Source organism: Anopheles stephensi, chromosome 2, assembly GCF_013141755.1.
Source record: "Anopheles stephensi strain Indian chromosome 2, UCI_ANSTEP_V1.0, whole genome shotgun sequence".
NCBI lineage: Eukaryota > Metazoa > Arthropoda > Insecta > Diptera > Culicidae > Anopheles > Anopheles stephensi.
In genome coordinates, this window is record NC_050202.1 from 10,601,450 (window position 1) to 10,620,354 (window position 18,905).

Below are 18,905 nucleotides of genomic sequence, written 5' to 3' on the forward strand. Positions count from 1 at the left end.
TGTTTTGATCTGCGTCAGCTGTCAACACTGTCAAATCAGTGATGCTCAACAGAATTTAAATGCACCGGCCGGCTGACGTAAGTAGATTTCGAACATCAACATTTCGAAATCGCTTCACCGCCTGGTCGTCGTCTAGCTAACATTGCCCGGTTCAAGTTAAACCCCGTTCGATTTCAGTCGTCTCTGGTGCAGGTGAAGAACATTTTTCAGGATGAGAACGAGACGAAGCACGACCGAAGCTGCTAGCGCGAATGGCCACAGTAAGCAGAAACGGAAGTACGCTCGTCAGCCAAAGAATAAACAACACGTCGTATCGGAAGATGATCCGGGAGAGCAAAACCAAGTAAGCGTACCCACCATTAACCTGGATTCGCCTGTTGAATCTGTTGAAGAGGCAACGGCAACCTCCGAAGGGCTTCCGAAGCAGGAACAGGGAAGTCCAATGGCTATCCCGAGTTCAGAAGATGTCGAAAACAAACCAAGGATAGATGAGTGTAACCAGCGGGCTGCGGAGTACGATACGGCTAGCGATCCCTTGGTTCTGCTTGCCGGATGCTTGAATGGCTTAAAGTATGAAGTGATTGATATTGAAAATCAGGGAAACAAGCCAATTGAAGAACGCGAAACGACACTAGCTTCTAATGAAACGACGCCGATTTTGAAGGCTCCCGAAGACGTTGCAAAGGAAGTCCCAGCACCACCATCGAAGGAAGCTAATCCTGCGCCAACGTGTTCCGTCGCAGTGAAAACAGAAAATCTTCCTAATAGCCAATCGAACAAGAAAGCTTCCTCCTCGTTCAATGGAGCCTTCAAGCTGTACCGGTTTATGATCTGCGAGTGGTTTTACAGCCACATTGATCGGCCATTGTTTGCGGAAGGGTATAGCAAGAACTTGGATTTGGGCGTACTGTTAAAACTCCATTTTCCATCCCTTTTCACGCGCTCATTGAATCGAGCGCAGTGGAACTTTGTCCGCTTGGGACTCCGGAAGGAGAGGCCGGTTCGTCGCTTGTCGCACGCATTCTTCCTTCAGGAGCGAATCAATCTCGAGCGTCGCCGGGAGAAGTTGCGCTTTCTGATGGAAAATTCGATGATCGAATATTTGGACGACGATATACCGTCCACCATCCCGAAACCGATCGACGCTGGATGTACGGTCAGGAGCACATCGTTCGTACCGCACTACGGATCGTACACAGGGGAGGTGGTTGGCGTGGAAACCGCAGAAGTGCCATATTTTCGAATTCGCTTCAAGAACGATGACAGTGTCGGTGAGCAACTACTTCCAGACTATCGGGTAGCGCTGGAACAGGTGAGTGAACGACTGCTCGTGGTTTTGTATGCAAAATTTCACACGACTCATAATGCTTTTGCTTTTGTTAGTCTTTTCAAATCGCCGAAGTTTCGGACACAGTTTCAGTTACCTCCAGACACGTCAAACAACTCGCACTGCTGGAAGAAAATTTGAATGAAAAAATCCGTTTGCTACAAACATTGGAAAACATTCGGCTTAACATGGCCGCCCGCCATCTGCTGGGGACTCTCAACGCGGACCAAAATCGTGACCAAATCGAGCGGTACGATCAGACCGTGCGAAAGCTGCTTCATCTGAATCGCACCCTGCTGCAACTGTTAAAACAAGTCACCGCGGACTATGAGCAGCAGACGGGCGAACCGCTAACAGTAGAAAACGATGAGGAGAACATTCCCGTGGTGGACAGATATGTTGTCGAGGTGGCCGATCAGCTGCTTTCGGCGTACGCTCAGCTCGATAACGTTCATACTAACCCGGCGGCGGACCAGCTCTGGAAGGACGCGATGCAGCGTTTACGCAGACGTCCGGAGTATTTGCACCAGTTCGAGGCGTACCTTGCGTCCAGCGTTGGAACGTTATTTAATGCAATTGCCTTCACCACGACCCAAGAATTGGGTTAAGTTTCATCGATGTGCAAAAGACTTTGTTTCTCGTTGTTGTTAGCGAATGTAATATTAAAATGCGTTTCCAGTTACCAGTAATGTCCTAATATGTTTTATTCTTATGTATCTTACAGCTAGTAGAAAATTCGTTAAACCCTGAAGCCCACCCAAAAAAAAAAAATGACGATAGAGGAGAAGCAGCATGAAAAAAATGGTGTAGAAAGACAGAGCAAACAGACACACAAACTAATGAATTGGTGGTGCACGCCGTATGCACCCAGCCTATCCTCATCCTCCAGGCAAATTCAGTCCTTTTTCTCCATTACATTGCACCCGATCGAAACAGACTGTTTCTTCCTCTTTCACTTAAAAATGCAATGCTAAATGTCTGAAACAAACAAGCTAATTAGTGCAAACACAGCTTATCAATCGCGATAGAGTAAATGCGATTAAGACTAAAGGGAACCTTCTACCATGAAGGACATCTGAATACGCATCTGGCTTCCTTGGGGTAAGAACGGATTATCCTGCTACGTCGAGAAAAAAAAATCCAGAGGTTCGTAAAGTTCATGAAAAAAAAACATGTCGATAATAAGCTGAAAATGATCGAAACACCTCGGCCCGAGTGCAAACCTTTCTACAAGAATCAACAGGAGGTCAACGATGATGAACGCTCTCCGTTTGAGCGTCGACAAAACAGTCGTCGTGGTCGTTGTATGTGTAAAATGGTGCACAACAATCTGGCTTGGTTTGTGTTAAAATCCGATCCTTTTTTGCCTGAGAGTGATTGTGCGGATGTGCTCCAAAAGCGTACTGGCCGCCCCCCCCCCCGGGCAGTGTAGGGATGCCAGGCCGTAGGTAGCCCGGATTGCACAGCCACAGTTTATTATCCTAGTTTCGCAAACAGACCAGCCGTGGCCTGCGTTTTGTCACCGTTCGCTGCCCGCAGTTCGTCGATCACCATCTGTCGCTTGAAACCCATCGATTCCAGCTCGACGACATCCATTTCGGTGAAGCGATCGGTCGGCAGAAGCGTGAGCGGTGGTTCATCGTCTTGCTGCATCGGTTCCGGTTCCGACGAGGGAGGCGTTTTCACCGCTGCACCGCTGCTGGCAGGAGCGGCTTCGGTGGTCGGTGTGATATTGCTGCCACTGCTACCGGCGCTACTCGACGAAGCTACGAGAGGCAAAGAGAACATCGCATTAGACCTAAAACCTTACTCCCATCTGTTGCAATAGCCATACCTTGATCGCTTTGACTCTTGCTAAGCGCCTCCTTAATGGCAAGTTCTTCCGCTAGCTTTGCCGATTCGGCCAGGGCACGTTTTTCCTCCTCCGGACTGCCCGTCAGCCGGGCACACTCGGGTAGATCGCCTTCCGCCAAGAACGGTGTCTCTGTTCCGGTCGTCCCGATGCGCAGCACATTATTCTTCAGATCGATATTGCACTGATGGCGCTTCAGCATGTCCAGCCCCAGCAACATATCCATCGGTTGCTCCTCTAGCACCGAAAAGCTGGACGTAAGAAAATCCTTCTCGATCTGTATCTGCACCATATGAATGCGTCCTATGATACGCTGCACACCGACACCCTTCGCAATGCCGGCCCATCTCGTATCGACCAGCCGCATAATGTTGCAACGTTCTGCCGCCGCTGCACTCATGATCGTTGCCTGTGCACCGGAATCGATGAACGCTTTCACCGGATGGCCGTTCACCTTGCAGTTGATGTACAGCATCACGACCGTGCCGAACGTTTCTGGATTGTACTCCATCGCCGCCTCCATGTTTGCCTCGATGTTTTTCTGCTTAATTTCCTCCGCAATCAGGCGCTGTGCTTCCGCATCGAATGGACTGGCCTGCAGTATTCGGAGACGTTGCTGCTGCTTCTCCATTCGCTCGGCGATTTGTTTCCTTAGCACGGTGGCAAACGTTTCCAGGTTGCCGGACAGCAGGGCTTCCGCGAGGCGCGGATTGTTTTGCTTCAGCAGTGCCAGCTGGTCCGGTTTCGAGAGGAACATTTCGCGCACCACTGCCGGATCGTCCTCGAGACCAACGGACGGCGAGGGACGGTTTAATCCGCTGGAGGAACCGTTTCCTCCATTACCACCGGCACCGGCACGGATCGAGGTAGGTACTTGAATCGAGCTAAAGTCCAAATTGGCCAATGCCGCTGGTTCTGGGGATGAGATAGAGAAAGAAAGGGAGATTACTTGAATTTTTTTCAAGAGGTCAAAACAACAGGCTGTAGTGCCAAATAGGAAAAATGAGATGATCCTTTGTTTGCTAAATAGCAGGCTAGGTATAAGATTGCTATGGTGATTCAAGAAATTTTCACATGGGAAAACCCGGTGTCTAGACGAATGCGCTCCACTGTTTGCGGTAAACATTTCAGTGCTAAATAAAAATTAATTTCACTTTCCCTCAAAATCCATGTAACCTATTGCAGGTGTTGGAAAAAAAACACACACACACAGCGAGATCATTGCACCGTTCTCTCCCTGTTCTAGTGAAATGAATCTGCACCGAGGTGGAAAAACTCGCCGCGCGCTAGCTCATCTGAGGTCATCTTTCGCGCGAAAACGGCAAGCGACGCAAAACCCGCCTCGCACGCTACGCGCGCTGCAGCAAATGCCGATGCAGTTCATTGCACTTTGCGAACAGCGGTAGCAAGCAGACCAAACCAAACGTGTGAATGGGCGCGCAATCGTACTGAGCAGGTTCTTCTCGGATGTTGTTGACGCGCGAAATTTACGCCTTTTTTTTTTGTAGTGCAATTCGAACAACGGAATGCCAAACAACGAAGATGCGATGGGTTTTGAACCATTTTTGTGGGATGCGTGGGATGAAAATAAAAAACCGTGCTGTGGAAGTATGGAAGGTTGTCCAGAGAATATACGAGGGTAGATGTTTAAAATTGGACATTGGTTCCTGTTTGTTGGCTTCCAAAATGCATAAAAGATAGATCATGTGTTAATGCGTTTCGCACCAAACAAGCAGCCTAATTGCGCCGGGCTGTCTTTTGCCACCGGGACCCGGATGCCCTAATGAGTTGGCAAATTTGCAAATGAGTTGTGTGTCAGAGGGTTCCTTTGCTTACCCTCGCGGCTGGATGGTGGCGGCATCATTGGACGGGCACGGGCTGCTGACGATCCGGTCGCAGCCCCGGCTGTTTGTGCGACGGGTGTCTTGTGGAGCAGCAGCATATCACCATCCTTGACGTCGTAATGCGTAAGCGTTTGTTTCTGGTCCAGCAGCTTTTGCTGTTTGGCCGACAGTACCAGCTCCAGGTGGGCCGGTATGTTGAACTCCATCCGGCACAGAGCAATCAGATTCTCCAGCTCCATATCGTCGGCTACCTCGAACGTGGACATGTCCGAGGAGCTGGCGTCCATCACGGTGATGCGCATTGTGGCGTTGTTGATAGGGTCCGCGTATTGTGCCCAAGGAGATCGTGGCGATGGGGGGAAGCACACACGCACGCAGCTTTCCAACCACTGAATTTTCCCTTCGCGATGGAGAATAAATTTATATGCACTCGATGAAATATGATGCGCTTTCGTGACACAATCGCCGGAATGGTATCACAGTCAACTTTCACTAGAAAATTAGGGTGATAAAAGGCAAAACCCGGGTTCGATGTTTGTTTGTTGCAGGCACAGCCAGTACTGATATGACAACGCACGCAACAACGCACCGACACGCACGAAGAGAATGATTGGCCAGAACCGTTCCGAGTGACCCTACCGAATGTAACCTGTTCGAACCCGCAGCGTATCGCGTAAACTGTTTGAAATGGGCGGAAAACGGAGAATTTTTAAACTTTCCGTGCGGGATCTAATAAAAGAAATGCCGAATGTATTGCACAAACACACTGCCTCACAACAATAGTGGATCGAGTGCGGTGTGATTATATATATGAACCTTGGTTGCCTTCTGCTGTCAAATTTCGTTCGAAATCGCACTTGACCAGCCGTTCGAGTTGGTATTGTTTCTACAATTTTTACTGAACGGGATTTAATTTCTACAATTTTGAGATGCTCAATATTGAGAAAAGATTTTAATTTTCTTTTTTATTTCCATATGAGGTTATCTTAACCATAAAAACGGACCCAGATCATTGCTCGACTCGAACTCAAGTATACCATCCGTGTCGTTAAACGTAGTAGCGCACGCACGCACACAAACACACCTACTACTGCGTCAAACATGCAGGGTGCCAAAAAAGCAAACAAACTCTAATCCGCTACTGCTTGTGTATCGCTAGTTATCCCTCTCGAAAACGTTTCTATTTACTGTTCTGTATCCGTTTGGACACGTAATATACAATTTGTATACACAACTACTTCCGATTAATTTTAGACAACAAAGTGTGACGCTCTTGAATTGCAGAATTTGAGTGTTAAACTGGGTTTTGATAACATATAAGGGTAGATCGCCTGGTGGAACTTGGAAACATATTGAATAATTGAGCTTCATTCAAACGCTTCCACACCAACGACACGAGCATAATGGTAAGTGGTCTATTCATCGCTACAGTAGATTAGATTATACCCACCGGAATTGGTATCGTGCATCGGAATCTCTGCTGCCACCTCGTCACAGTATCGTGCTCAATAGCCCATAGCTACACGATGTCATTGTGCGATAAGAAAGTTCAACGATGACCATCCTTTCGCGATCGATCCAATCCAATGTGTGCCTAATGAGAACCGGTGATGAAATATTGACTTCCAATCCACCGTTATTTTTTCAGGCTGTTCACGAATTTAAAGTCGAAATGACATGTACCGGCTGTTCCGGGGCGGTTGAGCGTGTGCTCGGCAAACTAAAAGGTAAGCAAATAGCCAACAGTTGGCCGTGCTGGTTGCCCTTAGATACCTGTGCGGAAAACTAAAGTACCATTGCACGTGGGTGAAGGACGCTGAAAATAATCGACCATACGTCTACCGTTTTCCTCTGTATTTCAGAAAAAGTCGAAAAGGTTGAAATCGATTTGGATAATAAAAAAGTGTTCGTCACTTCATCGATGTCCGCCGACGAGCTGCTGGAAACGATTAAGAAAACCGGAAAGGAAACCAGCTACGTTGGGGTTAAGAACTAAATTATACTGCTCTCGTGTACTCGAATGGCTGGGACGTGCAAAGTACAGGGAAGACGAGATATTACTGATAAGAACGTGTCCGCTAAAGTGACTGCTTTGGGTAAACTTGTGTTTTAAATGTGGTTTTCTTTTTCTGTTTTTCATTTACTGTACTCAGATGGTATATTATAAAACGTATAGCAAAATAAGCGAACAATGATGGACGATAAAAGACCGTAAAAATAAACGTATTAAACTACTCAAGCCCCGCCTTTGCTTATGATTTTTCGAGCAGAATATCTTCAAGCAACGAAATTCTGCGGTGAAAACTGTCCATCCTTCGACTGATGCTGTTCAGACACACGACGACATGTTCTTCAAAGTCTGTTCGATTGCTTGGCGAAGCGCCGTTCGGTTGATTTGGAGCTACAGAAGACCGTGCCTGTTGGTGCTTTCCTTTAAAACTTACACACAATCCGTGCGCTTCGTTCCGAGCATTTTCGGGAGTGGATTTATTCAGTTTGATTACGATTTCCTTTGGACAGGGCAACATGAGAACGAAATTAAAGCATACAATGTTTAGTTCATGTTCAGCGTAAAGAAAGAATTCAATCTTAGATAAATAAATGCAAAGCACTAAACCTAGAACGGAAATTACTCGCTAACCTCGACGGCGTCCGATATTTTGAAATTTTCTGTCTTTGTCGCATCGACAAAGATGCTCGTATCCGGCAGATTCTCTTTGTTGCAACTATAGGCCGAATCATCGTCGGCATGTGCCTCTGTAACGTCGCGATTGAAGCTGAATTTGCGCTGTCCACCGGTTGCATTCGTTATCTCGCAGGTACTGTCCGGTGAGTAGAGTGAGCTTTGTGCCGAATCTTGAGAATCCAAGTTTGCCTTCCACAACATGACCTGTGAAAGATGAAAGAAACAGTTATAAAACCGAGTCTTTTTGAATAGAAAACCGAAGTCACACTTACATGGCAATCATCGCTTCCGGTCGCAAACATTTGTCCATCTTTCGAAAACTTTACCGTCGTGACTGGACCACGGTGGCCGGTGAGGGTAAATATTTGTCGTCCTTCCAAGAGATCGATGATTTTCGTCACTCCATCGTCGCTTCCCGTTATGAGGTAATTTCCGGACGGATGGAAGTCAAGCGAGTTAACGGCACCATCATAGATCCGATAGTACTGAATCAATTTCCTTATGTTCACATCGAAGATCTTCACCCGGCAGTTGTCCAACGCGATAGCTACGAGCGTGCTGTCCGGATGCCAGGCCACCTTACATCCACCTCCTTTCTGATCGTGGAAGGTATGAATACACTGGCCAGTGGCAGGATCAAACAACTTCAGCGAACGATCATCACCACAGGAAGCGATCATTTTACCGTTCGGCGAAAAGCGAGCACACCTCACCCAATTCGTGTGTCCCGTGAAGGACGACAGGAACTGCTTGCGGGACACTTTCCACAGCTTTATCGTTTTGTCGTCCGAAGCGGTCAGAAGCTTCTTACCGGTGGGATCAAAATCTACCGACCGTACGTTCGAGGTGTGGCCCCGAAACTCATCACAATTGCCCAGCATCGATGGAACCCATATCTTTACGGAGCGATCCTTGGACACGGTCGCTATGATTCTTCCATCCGGCGACCAGCAAACATCGTTCACAACGTCCGTGTGTGCCTCGAATCGCATGCAGCGTACCTGCTCGTTGTTGGTCCACACGATCGCCGAATGGTCTACGGAGCTCGTCACGAAACGCGTCCCTTCCGGATTGAACGAAAGCCCGGTCAGCTTTCCGCGGTGACCCTTCAGGTGCCGCTGCAGTACAGGATCCAACATCTTCAGCAGGTTTCTGTTCAATCGCCGAAAAACTTTAGCAAACGATTGCCACGAACTGGTTCAACGATAGGAGCTACAAAATACAACCGTTTGCTTCTGCGAAGCCGTTTGCTTTGAAGTTTTGACAGCTCCGTTTGACAGGAGCACATTTGGATCGAAAATGCTCAAGCTGGTTTGAATACGGATTGATTTGTACTAAAACTCAAACTTTGTAGACCACCCTGTGGCTGTTGGCACGAAGCAGATTTTGAAAGCGCGAAATATTTTTTTTCAAAAAACAGTAAAATGTAGTATAAAATATTCAATAATGTAGCTCACAAGGTGAAGTTCCTCGTCAAGGAAAGATTAGTGAACAAAATATGCTAAAAAAGGTTTGAGGCAGTTTGAATATAAGCATCAACGGCATGGATCATCATCGCGGTACGACGCAGTGCTTTAACGACGATAGCAAGTTCGATTATTTATTGAACTTTTGCATTTCTAGCTTTTACAAATTAAAACATGGAGCACGCCAACCAACTAGAAAAATCGCTCTTCGTTAGCCTCTTCACCCGCGCTTGATTCGCTCAGCTTTCGCGTAATGTCGATCGAATTGATCCGAATCATCGTCTGTTGCGTGCGGTAGAAATTGATGCGAGTGTACTGCTTTCGGCGCTTCTTGCGGAAATGTGTGCGGGTGTGGGAAAGTGTCTTCTCGATAATGGTAGCTTGCACATCCACCAGCCCGGGTGTTAGCAGCGGCCGACCGATAAGCGAAAAGTCTTTGCTTCCCGCTAGCAGCACCTTATCCAACCGCAACTTGTCGCCGTTCTCCGGAGGCCAGTAGCCTTCAACGACGATGATATCGCCGGAAGTGATTTTAAACTGTTTGCCACACAGCTGAACGACGGCGAACAACCTTCCTTCCGATCCGGTTGCTACCTGCTTGTTTACGGTGTCGATGGTGGACTTGTCTGCTGGGATGGCTGCGGCAGCGCTGGTGCTGTTCCAACGAAGATTCGTAAATGCGGGCACGTTGGTCCACCGCGCGGTTAGTGGCACCGATTTGAGTGGCTCTGCAAGGAAAAAGAAGAAGAGGTAAGTCATCCGTTCTTATTTACAGCGGATTGTGTGCTGTGATTTACCAATCAGCGTGGTTATTGTCGAGGGCTTTAACAAGCCGGCCAACTGTTTGAGGAACATGTTGGGAAACAGTTGAAGTTTATCACTCGTCTGTAGGGATGATGCTTGGTTACGGAACGTCTCGGTTCCGGGTCCTTGCCGTACAACGGGACCTAGAAGTACACAACATAGTCATCAGAACCGGCAAAACAAGTAGAGCACATGCTGCTGGCGAAGTTACCCCTTCGTTCCGCTCAATTACTTTGCTGCTATTAGATAACCAACATCGAAAGGACTTGCACCCGCTAAAGATAAAGAAAGACAACTAAATTACAATGGATTACAGCGTGAAATGTTTTTAATAACAAGGGAAAACACTTGCATTTATTTGAGATGGTTTTGTAACCAAACGAGTGCTGTCATCGGTAGACGATGATGACAGTAATGACATAAGGAAAAGATTTGCATTGGTGTGCGTGTGATCTGTGGCTATGGCGGTAGAATTCAAAACGACGGTTAATTGTAGGATTAAGAAAATTATGATTTAAAAAAAACTTTTACAAAAGAGTTTTTGAAAAAGATGTTTAAATTATTTATTTGAAAACAAATATTTTGAAAGGTGACATTGTAAGACTTCTAATTGCAGCTTGTCATGAGTATCACACCAAATAAGATAACAATGCGTACCGTAATTCGTTTAAAAACGCTGTCAGAATTGAATCTGCGCCCACAGAACTTTGCACCAAAACGAGCGAATATTCTTTAAGACACAAAAGACAACCCGGGAGACTCTTCCCTCTACGTAAATATGCACAATGAATTTGCAATTTACTTCAGTTCAAAATTAGGCAAGAGCTGCCTCAAAAGTATTCTGTCGGAATAAAACAATTCATTAGAACCGCGTTTTGTAAGCGGGAGCCGAAACCGGTCCCGTGCAGCAAACTCAAGCTCATGTCCAGATTTGTCACATTATTTTACACGGCACGATGTGGTTTGGTTTTAACGTGTCCAGTGGTCACACTTAGTCTTGGGTAAACAAAAGAAAGGTATCCGCTACCCACGCTCTACGGTCCGCCGATTTGTGTGGACAAAACCAACGCGTGATGGCAATTCTTGCGGAATTTGAGCAGTGGAGCTGTGAGCGATTTGTTTCCAAATTTTTAAAATCCTAAACAGTAACGTCGTTGTGTTTTTGATATTACAAAATGTCGATGAAAGAAAAAAAATACCAAACAGGTATTTCGGAATCGGAATTGGTTGTTGTTAGACAAAGCTGTGTTCACGCACGGCACGGGAAAAGCTCAAGACACGCGACCAAACAGTGGACAAAAGAGAGAAAAAAAGAACTGGACAGCTCTTTGCGCACCACCATCAAGTTCAAACGGTCAGATCGCGCGCGGGCGGACCGTGGCTTCGGTTTGTGGTCTTTATTTACATTGCTCTACAATTGTCATCGTAAATTACCCTTTGTTTGGTGGTCCGGTAGTCTCGTAAAAGGAAGCGGCGGAATGTTTCACCGTACGGTGTTGAATGTTACTTTGTGTAAGCTTTCAGCTAGTGATTTAGACACGATTCGATGGTAAAGAATCGGTCCTGGAAGCACTGTACGCTTCTGAGCACGCGCTCCAAACGCACGCCAAACCAGATGAATGGTATTCCAATTACGTTTGTTTCTTCATATTGGATTGTTAAGAATGTTCGCAAACGCCATACGAAGCAAGGTGGGAAATCGTATCTGAACCGATGCTATAAAACACCCGCGTTGTTGCTATAAACCGGTAGTACGAACGAAACAAATTTAAATTGTACAAAATGATGATTTTACAGCAACACGCTCAAACCTACGTGGGTCGCTCCGTGATGAGCCTCTACCGCTTCTATGAAATTAGCAACGGACCTGGCCAGTTCAATTTTCGCAAACGACTACCTCATGCTCTTCGTTCTTGTGTCCACCGATGTGTCGGGCGTGATGTGAAGAATCGTTACAACGCTTGTGTGATTTATGGTGGGTGACGAACAGCGTCGTGATTATCGCGGAAGAAAGACATAAAAAGACATATCCACCGCCGTCCGGCATGCCGAGTAAAGCACCGTCGAGAGGGGTGAGGTCCACACAAGGCAGGTTTTTTTTAGAGATTATGATTTGCTCACTTCATCAGGTTTAATTTGACAAACGGGCCGAGGATCAGCCGGGCGCTAATGAAGATTTATTTACGAGCGATTCAAACGCCCAGATTGGACCCCAGGGACTCGGGCGCTACCGAGCTTGCGGGTCTAGTGTCCCCGGAGCGCGCTGCTATCGCTAGCTGGTAAAGGGTGCTTTTTAGCATAAGAAATAGCACCCGGTTGAGTGGGCGCCTCAATCGTAAATCGTGTCTTCCGCCGCGACCCTGCCTCGCGGAGGTGTCATCGGGCATGTTAGAATGATTTTCTCGTCACCTAGAGTTTCTAGCTGGCTTTTCGTAGGTAGCCGATGGGTAGAATGGTGCCACGGGTGGGCTTATACTAATTACCGCCGAACAAGTATGACCCAACAACCTCCAAGCCCGAAACCGAGGGCAAAGCAAATGAGTACTCACAGCTCACAGCAGAGGCTGACATCAAACCATGAATGGCGAACCGGAGAATCGTCATCCTGGTAGCGCTCGAACCGGTCGTCAATTCCATGCGTGCGTGTTGTTGTCCCGATCGACCGACGGGGCAATTTCCCAAAGCTTCTCGTTCGCTTCTTCGTGCCATAAATAAACAGTTGTAAAGTGTTTTTACCTCTCGAGTGTGGGATGGGTTCCTCACCGAAGAAGTTGGCGCTTCTTCACACTGCCAAGCACAGCGGACACCAGATTCCCGTAGATGGTAGTTAATCGCTGCACGCTTGTCCTCCCGGACAGGTACGTAACTTCCTCGCTTCACGGGCGGTGCTCGTCCTTACAGATTCGGTGCCTGGTGCACCGAACGCGACGTCAACGGGTTACGATCTTGCATCTCTACGACGATCGGACGACCGATCAAGCTACGACGGTGGTACAGCTGAGGTAAAAAGATTTGCAATTGCGCTGCAGACAACTCCCATCAGAGTCTCAGTTCCCTTTTTTTAATTCAACCCACCAGATATAGACATAAGAAATCGGCAAATACCTCACGATATACTGTAATTCCCTGTTTACGATTCTTTCCCACCAAGAGTCTCACCCACAAAAGGCAAAAAAATGGGGGGTGATGTTTTATATTTTTATTGTCCTTAATTTTAACATGCGCTCGCCTTTACGTGGCCATTTGTTTTTGGATTATTAATTTTTCAGGCCGGAAACACTTGTGAGGCGCTTGGTCTCTGGTGTGGCTGTTGTTTAAATTAATCGGCAAATTAGGTTACGATGGCAATTGCGTTCCGAATCGATCGATTAAGAGGCCAGTCAGGCTCAGAAAGCGCCCCGGTAAGTCCGCGCTTTAGTGAGGTACCGCCACCGTGGGGGGACAATGAAGGACTTTCACCGGGATGCATTGGGCCATGATCTGGGTATTGCACTCTTTGTTCACACTCAGTTCAACGTACGCAGAAGCAGATGCATCTCAATAACCATATCTGCTTTTATTTGATGTCTGAATATGGAAGAGCTTGGAGCGCGCGTGGGAATAACTGACCTCCATAATGCTAAGCAAAAGGACACAGGAAATGTAGGACTCTCGTCCGATGATTGCAACTGGCACGCAACCCTGGTAACGGCGAAATACCCCTGTCCGGAATGTTGCTCTGCACAACTTGCAATCAGTGTACCTAGATGTTGTCCAAGGTTCGGCAACGATCGAGTATCACCGAGTATAACTGCACAGCAAGTTGTGTTGCAAGTCCCTGTAATTAATAGTACACCTTGCCGTACAGCCCGCACATTGGTCCGAACCGATCAAGTGGACTGGACGGGTCGTTATAAATCCGACGATCGGGACTTGCTGTAGCTGCGCCACCTGATTATGTCATTTTGTGCATATGATCTCGATGCAACGATGGTCAGTGCACTGAGGTAAGGTCTCTCTCGCTCCCTCACATCTTAACCACCGTAATGAAGGTAATAACAATAATAAAGCGGACAAAATCAGACATGCCCCGGGGAGGGTGATAGTAGTAGTACTTACCGGGACGCCCGAGGGTAAAATGGCACCGTCGGAACAGTCGCCGGGTAACGGTTTCGGACGCCCGATTTGAACGCTGGCTGGATTGGTAATTTATTTCAATTAATTTTAATGCTAATTTAGATTATAGTCGGCGCATAAATTAACACCGCGCTCATGATTATGGTGCGGGTCGGCGGATCGCCGCTTTTTGTGCTGGTCCGAAACGGGCTGATCCGGTTTTTTTTCTTTCGGTCCCTTGTCTCCCTTGTTACAGTTCTGGAAGCGGTGTGTTTACCGATGTAATTCCAAACGTCGAGATCGAACATGGGTTGTGGCGCCCAATGGGGCTGCAGGCTGGATTTAATTTGAGTACCCAGGATCGGGCGGGCCTATTCGGTAGCCAGTGGTACCGGCGTAGTGGGCGATATTTATTGCTGATCAATCATGTCAATTTTCGATACGGACACTTACACATTTGCTCAATTATTTTCACATTGAAGCGAACGTATTATTACAAAAAGGAAACGCGAAAGAATCACTTCGGCAAGTTTCCTTGTACGCAGCTCACCGTAAGAATATTGCAAGACGCCATGTTTAGGAGACAAATCAAGCGGCCCAAACAGCCAGTACGCTACCCTACCGGATAATGATATGCAACGGCTTAAATTGGAATTGTCCAGCGTGTTAGCTTACGGGAGGGTCAAAGAGGCGGGGAGTCCTGCCGGTTCTTAACAAGCTTTGGCAAAGGATGATGTCAAAACACGGCCATGCGCACCCGCGTGCATCGCAAATTCGAATCGATTGCAATGATTCCGGGAAATGATTTATGAACTTAATCCCGGTTTCCATATAAGCGCGTTCTGAAGGTGGAAATGCACCGGGATGTACACAGAACTGCGACACTTCCCGATGGTCGACCACCCAGCCAGTGTGGGCTCATTTATGGCTTCATTCCGTACCCCGGTTTTGTTCTTGCACAATTAAGCGACGAAAGGACGCGGTTCGCTGTCCCGACGCCAATCGATTGTGCCGCGTGCACCAAGATGGTCATTATTATCGGATTAAGGAATTACAAACACACGGGGGTACGGTATTCATTATTCGTGAAATGTGATGCTGCCGGCCGAACACGCTGCCGTTAAGTTCCCGTTCCTTTCAGCGGTGCTGTTTGCCCTAAAAATATGGTCCGATGGTAGGATAAATTTGGTATTAGCCCCAAACGCGGAGCATCAATGAATGTTTGCTTTGAGATGATGCCAAAAATGGGGGGTCGATCGCGCGGATGCGGCCTAGCCGGCTGCCAGACTCGGTGGGCTCGATCCTCCTGGAGGTGTTCGGCGTGTACATGCAGATCTGTGCGTGCAGAATTCCATCAGGAATACTGGTGCCTAATGCGAATTTCAACCATTGGAAAGCGCTTAAGTATATGTATTTAGACTAGCTTCGAATTCCTTTCGGACAAGCTGCCAATGCTGCCTCGGTCGACTGCCACAGTTGACCAGTAGTCGGAGGTAGTGTCAACCTACTTTCAACGGTTGAGTGCATGTTCCAGCTACAAATGCAGGTGCTTGTTTCACATTTGTAGTGTACCGATAGGCGAAACACATAATTCAGTAATCAATTCCAGACATACCACCAGGGTGCATAGCAAATAACTGAACATTCCAACGGGCCCGAGCGAAACCCGTGCAGAAGGGTGCACATGTCACCCGAAAGGACAATTCTGCTAATGTGGAACGCGTTCCGTGCCTGAGGGTGCACACGGCGAATCGTTACAATGCCGTTCCACAGCCTTAGTTGGGCTTTCCCATGCCCATGTCGCCGGTAGTCAACTCACCCCGCTTATGGTGAATGCCCTAGACAATCGTCCACTGGAGCACTTCAGCCAGCCGGGCAAAAAAAAAGCATGGTCAACGCACGAAGAACACAAAACATGTAAAAGTCTCGTTCTTTGGCAGGGGAGTCAGTGTTTTACCTTCACCTACGCATGATTGCCCGTATTTGGGCGAATAAAATTTCGCCATCGAGAATTCATAATTTATAAAGCTCCTTCGCTTCATCCCTGTCCCGCAGCGGGGAGTGGGGTCAAATGGCCGGGAATGGCCTTGCTTCCCAGATCGCTTCGGTTGCTCCATGCGTACAAAGGTTTTTTGTGTTTGGTATTTGACGCGCGTTGCCCAAACATGGCCGGGCTGGGTTTCTGATTCGGCGGTGGGCACACAATTAGGATATGCAGGTTTGGGCAGGCGCATGCCAAAGTTCTGGGGGCACTGCTTTTTTGTCCGATTAATTATAGATACCCAAACTAGGGCCTAGTCCCGGGTTGACAGTACATCTAGCTTTTTGGCCAAACAAAAGCATCCAACCATTAGGGGCCGGAGTTCTCCGATGCTCGGGCTAAGGTTCTGGGTTCTGAATAAGAGTTCTGAAGAGAACTCGGATTCGGGATCGTTGACATGGGAATGGATCCCAACAAGGAAGTAAGGCAGGGGATGAATCATTTGCGTGGCTCAGCTCAGTTTTTTACAACCGGATTAGCCTCACCCAACGAACAAGATATTGCACTTATGTTGGTTGGTGAAGTTGGGACTGCTTATAGCGAGTTCCCTAATGCTAGTTATAATAGTTAGGAGATTAACTTGTTTTATGAGGCTCCCTTAACATCACCAGCTTCTTCTTATTGTCATCCAGAAAGAGAGAGAAAGAGAGAGTCGCCCGATGACAAATACTGTTGATGCGGAACAACATATCCCGGGCCGATAGTAACATATTCGGGGTAGGTCGGGGAGCGACTAATGGGTAGCGCTGAAAGACATTCAAATTCAAATTCGCAACACTTCCTCCACTGGAGCCAACAGCACTGGGGACCGGTTTGATTGCAAGCAGCGGTAGGTCCGCGTCCGTATAGCGTGCACTGCAAGCTGCAGATTGATACCAACCACCCTTGGGCTTGGTCTCTGCAAGCGCCCCACTTCTGGTAGGTCCTCCGCTATCTGCACCGTACGTGCGACAGCACACGGTTTGAAAGGTCCTTTCGGGTGCGAACGAAATGGCAACAATAATAAATACACGTGGGTGTCTAGCTGGTTTTTCGAGTTCGAGTACGCCTCACCTTCGCTCCACTCCAAGACCTCCTGGTGGAAGGTTCGCCCTGCGATGATCGCGCTCAAACTCCACGACACGATCCTCCAATGTGCACTCGCTGCGGGGAAACAACCATCGTGTAGTGTGTGCTTGTTTGTTTGTATAGACTCGTTATTGCCATATAAGCAATCAAAAGCGACGGAGAGGACGACGGTAGGAGCCAACGGCTAAAAGCCCATCGCTGCACAGGTATAGTCGAAAATGAGCAAAACGAAACGGTACCACAAGGGAGAGACAACAACTCATTCATTCCAATCACCAACGGTGTGGGCCAAATGGGCGGACCGGTTGCGGTGGAGGATGTTGTTGGAGCAAGCGGACTGTACGGAATTGCTGAAGCAGCCAGTCTGTCTACGAGTGGGCGCTAAGATATGGACGAGTTCGTTGGGAGGCGGGAAGGTTTGCGGGTGGGTTTGGGAGGACGCACGAATGGCAAGGGAGATTGACTCGCGCGGGTATCTCTTGAAGGGCTGCACTTCCTATCCACCAAGATCTGGGATTTTGCGAGGCTGTTGGAATAGGTTTTCATTCGTGCTATAAAATAACCGTTACTTCACATTTGCTATAATATTTAGAAAGAGTTGTTAAAGCCCTGTCCTTCAAGCTGCAATAGCCACCTCCATGGACTCTGAGCTCCACAAGTACTTCATCACACCTGGAAAAGGATACGGAATGTTTAATCCTCCCAAGACAGTTCTTTATAGCGTTCGTGACCAGATTGAGCCATAAAGTCATACACCCTATATCCACCTCTGCAAAGTGTTCACGTACATACGCGAGGTCCGTAAGAACGGTACACTCACGCCGTCCGATTATGAACGCACAAACAAACGCAACCTACTGAGGTAGTGGACCAGCCAGCGAGCCGTATGCAAAAGCAGCCGTATACAATGCACTGTCAACAAAGCGCATGTTGCCGTACTATACTCGCGCCATTATCACCTTAAATGACGACCTCCGGGTTTCGTGCGTGTGTGTGCGCGCGCGTGTGTATCTGCCGCTATAATCTCTGGCACAAGTGGACGAACTACGACTGCTCAGGTTGACGCTGCCAAGGCCAGATCGGTTGAAGTGTTCCTTGAAGTGGATGTCCGCTGCATTTGACCTCTTCCCGATCGAATTACGGCGGGCATTATAGCGCCTTTTATGGTACATTTCCGGCGAGCTGTAGGAGGTCCCCTGTAGGCTGATGTCCAATTAATGTGGACAGGCATTTCTGTCATCTGCCGGCAACGATCGCAATCGTTAAATTATATATTTCGTATAATCAGCTCATTTCGCACAGCAGGCGTCGATCGCTTAGATGCGAGCCGTTCCGCTGGTCTTAGGATGGCCCCTCACAGCTACGCCTCGTTTCATTGCAGTTCCAAGCTTCCAAGATGTGCTAGGTGACGATGCCCGGTTTCACCTGTCGGATTTGGTGGCAATGGGGTCGTGCGTGGCAATTGTCACCCGGACGGAGAGTAATTAATTATCTAGTAAGCTAAATCGGTAACGGATACACGGTGCGCCTCCCGGCCTCGGGCCCGTGAGCTAGAAAGAGGGACTGGTCGTCACCCGTCCATGCGGAGGAGTTGCAAATGGATCGAACGGTTTTGTCGCAGGTTGGAACAGGTTGGTCCGCTCGGTTTTTTGACGGCCGGTGGACCAGTTTTGAAAAAGTGTGCCGTCGAAAATCCACCATCCCCCAGGTCCTCCCGCTATG

General features: G+C 48.0%; 5 protein-coding genes across 7 annotated transcripts; 2 read left to right on the forward strand and 3 right to left on the reverse strand.

Annotated features, from left to right (window-relative positions):
* The first annotated feature begins 74 nt into the window (after window positions 1-74).
* LOC118503901 lies at window positions 75-2,014 on the forward strand. Its single transcript, XM_036037691.1, has 2 exons — window positions 75-1,312; window positions 1,384-2,014. Exons 1-2 carry the CDS (start codon window positions 212-214, stop codon window positions 1,933-1,935), a joined length of 1,653 nt encoding a protein of 550 aa, XP_035893584.1. The 5' UTR covers window positions 75-211; the 3' UTR covers window positions 1,936-2,014.
* LOC118503902 (protein DDI1 homolog 2) lies at window positions 2,007-5,830 on the reverse strand. 2 transcript variants are annotated; one of them, XM_036037693.1, is made up of 4 exons: window positions 5,663-5,826; window positions 5,016-5,423; window positions 3,162-4,094; window positions 2,007-3,093 (listed from the first exon to the last, which is right to left on the reverse strand). In XM_036037693.1, the coding sequence occupies exons 2-4, from the start codon at window positions 5,323-5,325 to the stop codon at window positions 2,804-2,806; spliced, it is 1,533 nt and encodes a 510-aa protein (XP_035893586.1). In that variant the 5' UTR covers window positions 5,326-5,423; window positions 5,663-5,826; the 3' UTR covers window positions 2,007-2,803. The 2 variants fall into 2 exon arrangements, with proteins under 2 accessions (XP_035893586.1, XP_035893585.1); XM_036037692.1 differs by having other exon boundaries at window positions 5,016-5,830.
* A 285-nt stretch (window positions 5,831-6,115) lies between these two features.
* On the forward strand, window positions 6,116-7,262 carry LOC118503909 (copper transport protein ATOX1). The gene is made up of 3 exons (XM_036037702.1): window positions 6,116-6,429; window positions 6,672-6,750; window positions 6,886-7,262. Exons 1-3 carry the CDS (start codon window positions 6,427-6,429, stop codon window positions 7,017-7,019), a joined length of 216 nt encoding a protein of 71 aa, XP_035893595.1. The 5' UTR covers window positions 6,116-6,426; the 3' UTR covers window positions 7,020-7,262.
* LOC118503910 (POC1 centriolar protein homolog) lies at window positions 7,143-8,975 on the reverse strand. Its single transcript, XM_036037703.1, has 3 exons — window positions 7,982-8,975; window positions 7,665-7,913; window positions 7,143-7,533 (listed from the first exon to the last, which is right to left on the reverse strand). The coding sequence occupies exons 1-3, from the start codon at window positions 8,846-8,848 to the stop codon at window positions 7,276-7,278; spliced, it is 1,374 nt and encodes a 457-aa protein (XP_035893596.1). The 5' UTR covers window positions 8,849-8,975; the 3' UTR covers window positions 7,143-7,275.
* Window positions 8,976-9,279: 304 nt separating this feature from the next.
* On the reverse strand, window positions 9,280-10,393 carry LOC118503908 (39S ribosomal protein L21, mitochondrial). Of its 2 annotated transcripts, XM_036037700.1 has the most exons (4): window positions 10,332-10,393; window positions 10,191-10,254; window positions 9,973-10,122; window positions 9,280-9,903 (listed from the first exon to the last, which is right to left on the reverse strand). In XM_036037700.1, exons 3-4 carry the CDS (start codon window positions 10,028-10,030, stop codon window positions 9,368-9,370), a joined length of 594 nt encoding a protein of 197 aa, XP_035893593.1. In that variant the 5' UTR covers window positions 10,031-10,122; window positions 10,191-10,254; window positions 10,332-10,393; the 3' UTR covers window positions 9,280-9,367. The 2 variants fall into 2 exon arrangements, with proteins under 2 accessions (XP_035893593.1, XP_035893594.1); XM_036037701.1 differs by having other exon boundaries at window positions 10,191-10,361.
* Between the last annotated feature and the right edge of the window lie 8,512 nt (window positions 10,394-18,905).